This window comes from Oryza sativa, chromosome 4, assembly GCF_034140825.1.
Source record: "Oryza sativa Japonica Group chromosome 4, ASM3414082v1".
Lineage (NCBI taxonomy): Eukaryota > Viridiplantae > Streptophyta > Magnoliopsida > Poales > Poaceae > Oryza > Oryza sativa.
Window position 1 is genome coordinate 27,119,302 of NC_089038.1, and position 10,552 is coordinate 27,129,853.

At 45.9% G+C, this 10,552-nt stretch overlaps 2 protein-coding genes across 4 annotated transcripts; one reads left to right on the top strand and one right to left on the bottom strand.

The window, feature by feature from the left end:
* Positions 1-1,617: 1,617 nt before the first annotated feature.
* On the top strand, positions 1,618-3,298 carry LOC4336497 (salutaridine reductase). Of its 3 annotated transcripts, none has more exons than XM_015780116.3 (5): positions 1,618-1,782; positions 1,885-2,134; positions 2,252-2,314; positions 2,472-2,666; positions 2,766-3,298. In XM_015780116.3, the coding sequence occupies exons 1-5, from the start codon at positions 1,748-1,750 to the stop codon at positions 3,144-3,146; spliced, it is 924 nt and encodes a 307-aa protein (XP_015635602.1). In that variant the 5' UTR covers positions 1,618-1,747; the 3' UTR covers positions 3,147-3,298. The 3 variants fall into 3 exon arrangements, with proteins under 3 accessions (XP_015635602.1, XP_015635603.1, XP_066165676.1); XM_015780117.3 differs by having other exon boundaries at positions 1,641-1,782; positions 1,891-2,134; XM_066309579.1 differs by lacking the exon at positions 1,618-1,782 and having other exon boundaries at positions 1,792-2,134.
* Positions 3,299-5,223: 1,925 nt separating this feature from the next.
* Positions 5,224-6,901, bottom strand: LOC4336498 (LIM domain-containing protein PLIM2b-like). The gene is made up of 5 exons (XM_015780120.3): positions 6,594-6,901; positions 6,377-6,476; positions 6,264-6,289; positions 6,081-6,170; positions 5,224-5,765 (listed from the first exon to the last, which is right to left on the bottom strand). The coding sequence occupies exons 1-5, from the start codon at positions 6,879-6,881 to the stop codon at positions 5,511-5,513; spliced, it is 759 nt and encodes a 252-aa protein (XP_015635606.2). The 5' UTR covers positions 6,882-6,901; the 3' UTR covers positions 5,224-5,510.
* Between the last annotated feature and the right edge of the window lie 3,651 nt (positions 6,902-10,552).

Sequence of the window (10,552 nt, forward strand, 5' to 3'; positions counted from 1 at the left end):
ACAAGCTCGGTAAGGGAGGCAATGGCGGCCAGCCTCTTGGAAGACGGATGGTTTAGGTGAAGGAGAGGGGTGCGGATGAAACGACAATGGCAGTGGCAGAGGCCCTTCCTATTCCCCTTGCCACCGCCATTTCCCCCATTTCCGCGGTGCGAGCTAGCTCTGCTAGGTCGCCACCGTCGAGGCCCTCAATTTTCCCATCTCCGCTGCACGAGCTAGCTCCGCTTGGGTTGCCCCCATCACCTCCTTCACACCGGCTAGCTCCGCTTGGGCCCTCCCCTTCCACTGCCAGCCAGAGCGAGTTGGTTGCTGAGGTGAGCGCCCCGTGCATCGACGGCCAACAGTTGTAGCAAAAAGAAAGGGGAAAAGAGAACTTCCGGTCGTTGCCGCTGCTTCTTCAAATCGATGAGACAACGTCGGCCCGGAGAAAGAGGCACCAGCGGTGAGGTTGGCCAGACGACGGAGTGGAGGCTCAGGGCCGGAGTCGATGACAGCGACCACGAGTTTCCCACCCTCTCCCTTATCTCCACCTCGAGCTGCACTTGACGGCAACCAGGAGCTCCCCGTCATTGTCATTGCTTCTTCAAATCAACTAGACAACGTTGGCTATCGGGGAGGCCACCTCATCGTTGCTTCTTCATATCCAGCAGACCCCACCTCATTTCTGGCTCGGGCCGAGGTGGTGCTGGCCATGCAGATCGATGTGACGAGGCGGGGTAGCGCTAGCAACGGGGACGAGATGGAGCCGCAGCGAGGCCGCCTCGAGGTTCGAGGCAGAGCAGTAGCGACACGGCCTCGAGCTCTTCACCATCGCCTCCGCTTCCCTCTTCTCACGTCATGATAGCCGCCGAGGAGGCCGTGGGGTGGCAAGTGAGTGGATCCAAGAAGTGGCGCCCAACCCCTGGGTGGAGTTCACCAAGAGCTGGAGAAAGAAGATGAACGATGGAGGAAGAAGAGAAGAAGGATAACAGTGGAGGAAGAAGCGAAAAGAAGGGAAAAAATGAGAAAATGAAAATTTTGGTTCTTTCCATTCTTAAATATAAGGCGCAACTATCATTAAAATATGATATCGTTTTTAAGTAACCATTAAAATATTATGTAAAACATGATAACATTTGGATATAAAATACTCTCCCAATTCCAAAATATAAGGTACACATATCACTAACACAAAGACCAAGAAATTTTCTGGTTTGGATCACTCAATAAATTTAATGCATGTAACCGATAGGATTAGAGATATTGAGAGTGGAGTATTTAAAAGAAAACAAATTAAGAAGAGGATGGGGTCATGGGGTGTTAGTTAATTGCATGTATCCGTACGTGACTTGTATTATAAAACATAAAAAATACATGATTGTGATTTATATTTTGAAATAAAGAGAGTAGTAATCAACAACAGGTATTTACGGACGGTGATAGTAAAAATTTGTCAGTGCTGTGTATATGGGCGAAAAGTTGGTGCTATGAAGACATTGGCCCCGCAGTCTTTATCTCCTATTCAATGGCTACTGCCGAATGTACCACACATATGGGTAGAAAACTGAGCTGCTGGCACCATCAGTATTCACCACCACATAAATTGCTGGGGGTACATTTCACCATTCACCACCACAAGAAACACCGGAGATATATATAGTCGTCGGTCTGGTTTTCTCAAAGAAGAGAGCATCAGCTGCATCACTGGTCGAATCAGAAACTTGGTGTGGATCGAAGCTAGGCATTTGTGCATCTGCTTGTACGGCACATAATGGAAGGAGCCACCTCCAGCCTCCCGAGCCAAAGGTGCGTACGATTTTCTTGGTAGAGACACTGTAATCGGGAGCCATGCATGGTAGTAGTACTAGTAACACGATCTGCTCTGCTTTGTCACTGGCGCACTGCCAGCGCCAGGGTTGCTGTGGTCACCGGCGGCAACAAAGAGATCGGGCTGGAGGTGTGCCGGCAGCTGGCCGCCGACGGCATCACGGTTGTTCTGACGGCCAGGGACGAGACGAGGGGCGTAGAGGCCGCCGAGAGGCTCAGAGGGATGGGCCTCTCCAGCGTCGTCTTCCATCAGCTGGAGGTCACGGACAGCTCCAGCGTTGCTCGGTTGGCTGATTTCTTGAAGACTCGTTTTGGCAAGCTAGACATACTGGCAAGCTCTCCTTCTCCTTGCTCGATCGATACAGGCATACAGCAACTACTACTAGCCTACCGCTACTCTGCTTCGGACCTGACCAGTGACAGAGAGGAGATGTGCTCTGTTTTGCAGGTGAATAATGCCGCGGTTGGCGGGATGGAGTACGCCCAAGGAGTAGATAACAACGAGGAACAGGTGAGTTCACGCATGATTCTTTTTTTTTCTGGATTATGATTTGCCATTAAAATTTTGTTCATCACCAAAAAAAAACACTGAATTGGCTCCAGCGTAGAAACTGCTTGTAAGTTGTAAGTTGCACTGAACCAAGTTTATTTGTTGACGCGTGCAACAGTTCGTTGGCATGGATGTGCTTCAGAGACTTCAATGGATGCGTAAACAGGGACGGGAGACGTACGACACTGCAAAGAACGGCGTGCAGACGAACTACTATGGCGCGAAGCATGTAATCCAAGGCTTACTGCCTCTGCTGCTGTCCTCCTCCGAGGGGAAGATTGTTAATGTCTCGTCCGCCTTAGGACTGCTAAGAGTAAGTTTCTTCAAATCGATCGTAACACATTAAAGCAGGACTAGATCTAAATCGATCGAGTTTTCCTCCCTAATTTCCCGTTTACTCCCGATAGAGTAGTTCCTCGGCAACGAGGATCTGAGGAAGGAGCTGGACGACATTGACAACCTCACCGAGGAACGGCTGGACGAGGTGCTGGCCAGCTTCCTGAAAGACTTCGAGGCCGGCGAGCTGGAGGCGCACGGATGGCCGATGGGGTCGGCGGCGTACAAGGTGGCCAAGGTGGCCATGAACGCGTACACGAGGATCTCGGCGAGGAAGCACCCAGCGCTGCGCATCAACTGCGCGCACCCAGGCTACGTCAAGACGGACCTGACCATCAACTCGGGGTTCCTGACGCCCGAGGAGGGCGCGAGGAACGTCGTGACGGTGGCCCTGCTGCCGGACGGCGGGCCAACCGGCGCGTTCTTCGACGAGGGCAAGGAGGCGTCGTTCGTGTGATGACGGCGAGGCCCAAGAAATTGAAGAACATGGTGCTTGATCTTGGGCCAGCGTTAGCGCAGTGAAGTTCGGGCCTGAAGCCCTGAATCCAGGTGTTGCTAAATTATGAACTTGTTCATTCTGGGAATAAGTCTATTTTACTTCTGATTGAATCGTCTCTCTCAACTCCCAACTCCGCTTCAGGAATTGAGTCTATAGTGGAGTTGTAGAGCTGCCTAAACCCAGCTCCATAACTCTAGTACATTTTGTGAGAGAGCCAACTCCACTTCCAGTTTTGGTCGAGCTGAAACTGTTTGGCTGAGCTCCAACTCTAGGAGGAGTGGAGCTAGAGCTGGAGCTGTGCCAAACAGGCCCTTAGAAAGCGATTTCTGCTGACGTCAAACATCAAACATCGTTCGGTTTCGGCCTACATTGCAGTAGTATTGTGTGAGCCTTCTTAGCAGAGACAGCACCACAACAAGTAGGCTGATCTAATTAGGCCTTTAGGCCCGCAGTCATGCCAGATTGGATTGAATCGAACGAAAGCGGGGTTCAGATTGGATTGAATCGAACGAAAGTGGGGTTCGGAGAACAAAACTCCGTCGCCCAAAGCAGCACAAGCTCTATCCCAACTGACGGCCACGACACTTCAAAGTCACGATGGACAAATTTGATCCGATTGCTCTGAGTCACCATGACCATGTAAATTGATCCTTCACCGTTCACCTAAACGTGGTTGGTGAAAGAGACTCCGATCTCGGTTTTTTTTAAAAAAGAAGAAGACGACTCCGAGCCTGCATTTCCATGGGGTCGGAGAATAAAGCAGCAGTATGTCCTAATGTTGTGGAATACGGTATGGTATGCGGATGTCGGACGGAGAGGGTACCGCTAAACGATTAATCAGAATTTAACAGAAATTCAATGTTTGCAAATACATGTACGTAGTTGATAATAGTTTGCCTCTTTTAGAAGGGGAAATACATGATATGACATTAACTTCACATCTATTTGAGATTTTTTTTTTTCTTCTCGAGACCTATTTGGAATTTGAACAAAAGATTAACATAAGATCTTGGACATCATATTACATTTGAAAGAGGATTAGATGGAAAGAACATGTTGCTGTGAGCTGCGGGAAATTTGGAACAGCAAATATACAACTATATGCTAGAGAACACAGTAATGGGTTGGATTGCTGTGGGCTGGGCCATGTAATAACGGTGATTATACTGTCGATTAGTCAGAAAACTAGTCACTAATTACGGGGTTTACGCGTTCTTTGCCGATTAATGAAGCCCGTATCACCTTGTCGTGACGGACTGCTCACCGTTTCCGAATTAACGGACGTACTATCCGTTTTCCACAACACTGGTCTATCCTGGACTCCTGGTCCGCATACCCAACTGATGGCACATCGATGCCTCCGTGGCATACTCCCTCCGTCCTAAAAATACTCAACTTCTATGATTTGAATTTTGTCCCATAAAAAAAGCTAACTTCTATAATTCTACCTACTCTTAGCGTATAAAATAATAAGTTTTATCCCTTCAATACCCTTTACCTACCTATTACTCTTACTACTATTTTTAATGATTAAGGGTATTTTAGTTATTCTTTATCTCCACTAATTTTTTCTTGAGATGCTAGAAATGGATTTTTTGTGGGACGGATGGAGTACGTCAGATGACAAGGATACACATACACCAAGCATACGAGTACGAGTGAAAGACCAGCGCCAAATCATGTTGACATGTTGTGTCGTCGCTCGCAGATTATCAATGGCTACACAGTGTACACCCTGGTTACTGCATGGCTGATATTAACTACCACGCCGGAGAGCTGACGGCGGAGGAGGGTGCCAGTAGCATTGTCATGGTGGCCATCTCGCCGGCAGGTGGGCCGACAGGTTTGTTCTTCTACCATAACCGTCGTGTAACCCTTCAAGTGAAGTAGTTTACTGAACAATGCAGAGGATTATCAGTTTGTGAAAGCATCCCGTAATATAATTTACTTTCTATTACGTTTGTTTAGTGTTTTGTGCACATCAACGGAGACGAGGATTAAGACTCAATTAGCAGGGTAGCTAAAGAACATGATGTTAGAAGGATAAGGTTGCTAGGAAGTATGATCAATTCGTAGTAGTTACAGAAATTACAGATTTTTCACAGGAGGCTGGCAGTCAGTCGCATGCCATTGTTGTCAACCTGCCATTTTCATGAGCCTCCTATGAAACGAAGGCGTACACTTACAGCTTGACAGACTACTCGCACACAGGGAGGATCACGAGCAAAAAAAGAGGAGGGAATAAACAACCGTTGCAAAATTAGTAAACAGAAACTCCAGAGATCCGTGTATCACCGTATGTGTTTGGCTCGTTTCGTAGTCCTAGTTGTCCTCTCTATTTTCGTCTGGCGGCGGCGGCGCCGGTTGCTCTTCGGGCACCACTTCCGGCAACACCTCCTGGGACTCGCTCTTCTTCTTCATGTGATTGTAGCTCCCTTTCTCCATGAACAGCTGCCCGAAGTGTATCTTGCAGTACAACACCCCGTTGAGCGCCGCGTAGGAGGAGGTGGTCAGGATGCAGCCTCCATGAGAGCACTTGAAGCAGCTCTTGTGGTATGACTCACCTTCCAAAGTTAGCTGAATAAAACAGGATAGCGTGGCGTCATATTGTCATTTCCAAAAGTAACATGCAGAAAATTAAATCATTTATTCAGAGGCAAATTAATTGGGCTGTAACTTTTTCTCTCTTTTTTCACTTTATGTCAGTTGATGGTTTTGCAATTGGAATCCATTATGGTTCAGAAAGTTCAGCAGTGTTGACATTTGTGAAAGAAGCAGAAAAGGTTCATGAAAAACTAATGGGTTTCTCCAATGGAAGTGGGAGGTTGGGTTAAACCTTCTGACGTTTCTTACAGAATTTTCATTTGAGTAAAACAGCATTGCAGCGTGTACCTTTTCTAGTGGGTACACTGTTTTCTGGCAGGCTGCACACTTATCCTGAGTTCCAGAAAACGCTGAACATATCTTGCTTGGGGCCCTTGCCTGTGCAAAGCATTTGGTCCAGTTACCACAGCTGGACAAGAGAAATGAAACAGAGAAATGCTAAAAGGTGACAGTTTCGCGGGTCTACTGTACCAGTTCCTTGTCTGTAGATCTGCAACCTGATCAAGTAACACAGTAAACTGTCAAGATCAATAAGCCTTTTTGATATGAAACCAAACCTCTCTACCCGCAGTACATTACATTACCTGGCGCGAACTTCTTGGAGAAGCTCCCCGTCTCCTTGAAGAGCTGCTCAAAGTGGGTCTTGCAGTAGAGGACGCCGTCCATGGACGAGTAGCTGCACATCTAAGATCCCACACAAGTTAATCAACGTGCCTCTGCAGCGCGCGATCACAATTAACCATGTGAGTTACGATCGATTTCCCACAGGGAAAAAGAAAATCTGGTGTTGTTGAGCGTTACCGAGAGAATCCCTTTGCAGTGGCTGCACTTGAAGCAGGTCTTGTGGTACGGGACGCCGTCGGCGGTGAGGAGGTCGATGAAGTGGACGGTCTTGTCGCACGCCGTGCACTTGTCCTGCGTGCCGGTGAAAGACATGGTGGCAAGAGACGACTGTCGACGATCGACGACGCACGCACGCCCGCCCCCTCGCTGTTCCCTCTCCTTCCGGGGCGCGAGGAGCGAGTTGATATAGACGAAACCGCTCCAACGGGGGGCTCCCGGGGATGGCAAAGGAACGGGAGCGAGCATAGGGGGCGGGCGGTCTCTGCGCCGCACAGACTTCGTCAAGAAACGCTTGGTTTAGAGGGGATGTGGATTTTAAGCGCATGCATGTGTTCTCGTTTGTTGCATGTGGTTTTCAAACAGTACTGGAAAACTAGGTTATTGTATCGGATTTTCCTCCGGCCAACTTGTAAAATCAAATATAGTACATAGGGGGAAGTATTATTAATACCCAGATGTAATTACACTCAAGTATATGCACGTTGTATAATTAATTAATTAAAATTTTGAAAAAAGAATAGCAAGATATGTTATGATAATAATATAAGTTAGACATAAGCATGCAAATACAAATTTGATCTACTCTTCAAGAAATAAAAATAATAAATTTTATCTGCATTCGCTGTTAATTTTTATTAATTTTGTTTCTTAGGATAAATCATACTCCCTCCATCTAATTTTAATAGTAATATTTCTAAATATGAAAAGTTTATTTTTGATACACATATTTCAATCCAACAACCTATCCTCTTAATAACTTTCTCGGATTTCCACACAAGATTGGTTACATGGGCATGGAGAAATGTAAATATTAATGAATGCTTGTTTACGAGGAATAACTAGTAGCATGTTTAAATAGATGATAAGTAGAATTACTTATCATTGATCTGTGTGCCAAGATAAAATATGACTATCAAAAGTAGATAAGTAGATAGAGAGAGTATTTAACTATGCATGTTGGTACATATGCTTCTAACATCAAAATAATCTAAAATATTTTTCAATTTTTTATAACTATTTAGTCTGTATGCAAGTAAAGGGTGCAATTGCACCTAATGTATCTTTTTTTTTTACGGGAATAGCATTCTTTCGCCTAGTGTAGAAAATCCATTTCTGGACTCGATTTTTTTATTTGCAGGATTAGTGTAGAAAATCAATGTCCTAGACCCCTAGTCCAGAGTCCAGACATGTATATATTAATTAATTAAAATTATGATAATAATATATAGCAATGAAAATTTTAAAAAAAACAAATCTGAGTGCTCATTTCGCCTGTTTTATTGGCCCATTAGTTTGGCCCATGGATGATAGCCTGCTAGGCCCATGGCACAAAATCTCTCGCGTCTTTCTTTCAAGTGAGGCAAGAGAGACTTGTAATTTGCCATACTATAATTTATACTTCTTACTCTAAACGCAGAAAAAAAATTTCTGCTCTTTGTTCTCCTGCAGGATTCGTGCATGCATGAGTTCCCTTTCAGGAATAAAACTGAAAAGTCATTGAAGAGGATCTGCAAATTAAGGATGAATGCAGGGGTGAATGATGATGCTTGGATAGCTCGGAACGTCAAGCCAGAAGTAAGTGCCAAATAAGGATTAAGAAGGTATTTTAGTGTTGATCTGTCTCTGTTAATCCACGTAGAACGCATCAAAACGAGCATTCTACTGGTCCGTGCATTGCTATTGCATGTCAGCATGCGAACTACTACCGGCAGCATCTGTTAATCATTTTTGGTACGGGGCAGCTTATGATACGGAGTAGTACATCATTACATCAGCGAAGGAACAGTAGTCCGTTTAATTAATATACTAACGGTTCCTCCTCCTCTCCCTCTCGCTCATTCGCTCGAAAAATATAGCAGAGGTCTCTCATGCATGATGCAGTTTCTGAGCAAAGTATTGATGATCGAAACAGAATTCTGATGTGTGACAGTGTGAGAACCTGCCGAGAGCAACTTGTACTGAACCTGATCAATAAGATTCATCGAGCTTTAAGATTCTGCTAGTACTACAGTAGGTGTATTGTCAGGCTGTCCTGCTGCGTCCATTCATCGATCGGTACAGTCATGTAGAGGATGCAGGGTATGCTTTGTGCAATTGTGCAGTTGTGCTTTCCCTTAAGATTATCAAATGAGCAAATGGCAAACTATTTCAAGTTTTTCTAAATTTTAGTTGTAACCACTAACTGATTTTTAACACCGATTCTTGCAAGCCTTTGTGGATAGCAAAAGGCCATGCACAGCAGATAGTAGTAGAACTGGGTAATGACCGTCGACCAACGTCAACTACGTATACGTAACACATGCAGACAGGTTAGGGATGACCTCAACAGATCGTTCTGAACTAACCCCAGGCATGACGGAAACGGAAGAACATGTACATGTCATGTATACACGTTTTGGCTGGAGCCTGGAAGGCTGGAAGAGACCCTTCTTTCCCGGCCAGCACGCAGATATCAAAATGGCAAGCAGCAGCTTTTCTAACGTTTAGCTATACTAGCCCCTGTATTACAAAAATGGTTATACTAACTGCTACTATATGATTTTTCTTTGAGGCCGGTTTTGGGTTGCTTTGCGTATATACAGATGAGTTAATTTGTGCGTTTTGTGGATGACAAAGGCCATGCAGATAGTAGCATTGTGTCGTAATGACCGTCCACCAACGTCAACTAGGTGCCAAAAGGCAGAACAACAAGTAGTACTGTGCGAAATCGCGAAGCTCTGCAATTGTGGCATGGAGAGACCTTCCTTTGGGGTTTCTGAAACCTCCAAATTGAACCCGATGACCCTACAGGCATGGGCATGCATGGGTGGCTACTGGGATACTAGCAGCTGCTGGAAGCAGTACTACGTTCTTGTCCATCGTCAGCAACTGTAGATGAACAGAAAGTGCGTTGCCGCCGAGCAAGTAGGTAGAGCTATCCTGATCGATCTAAGGCCGGAAGGAACTAGCATCCAAAATTCAACTGCTCGGTCAATCGTTCGAGGTTGCTGGTAGCTTAAGCATATAACCTTGTCGATCATCTAAAGTACAGCTGTTTGCCTGTTTCTACAGTCCATTTTTTTTATCGATTCATCAAAGAAGTACGGCCACTTCTGAATATCTGGTAAGCTCAATTGATAGGCCCCTTCTGTAAACAGAGACACGAGTGCAAGTGTGCAACTCGGGCAAACATTCCATCGTCAGATCTTCCACTTCCACCGACCGAGTAAGGTCACCGTCTGACGACTTGGCAACAACCTGCTTCTGACATAAATTAGTTTCTATGATCAGTTAGCACAATAATAAGATAAAGAAAAACACATCAGCTCAATAATATATAATACCCAATCTATCGATCGCGCTTAGCTAATCCCGGAGACTTTCAGGAGACCATAATTGGGCAGGAGACTTTGCTTGCGTGTATTAACTAATTACTGTATTAACACGTTCTTCTGATGAGCCCCCAGCTGGCCATGGACTTTGTCCTGACGAGAATTCTCTACTGCTCCAGCAAAAGGCGCACTCGTAGGCACATTTGCAATAGTTAAACAGCTCGAGGGATTCAGACTCTTGCAATGCGTCTCATTGGCTCGATTCTTCATCACCAACTCCATGAGAGTAGTAGTAGGCTAAGATAGGTTACGTTGAGCAAAAGGACAGAGCAGCCGATGCCCCAATGGAGCACCGAGCCCGGAGCCATACGTGCTGTGAGCTGGCAATATATTCTGCCATGCTGTTCGCTAGCGGCGATGCCGACTTTGCCCGTATTTCTTCTCGGCACGGTCGTGATCTCACTTGGCCGTGGCCCGTGTGGGTGACCAGTGACCACGTACGTACGCCCATGCATGGTGGCATTGGTGGTGGTCCGGCCGTGGAGCGTGTTAAGCTAGCAGCTAAAAATGCTAAATGCATGGTGCCTCCTCTGCTTTGGCTCCTAC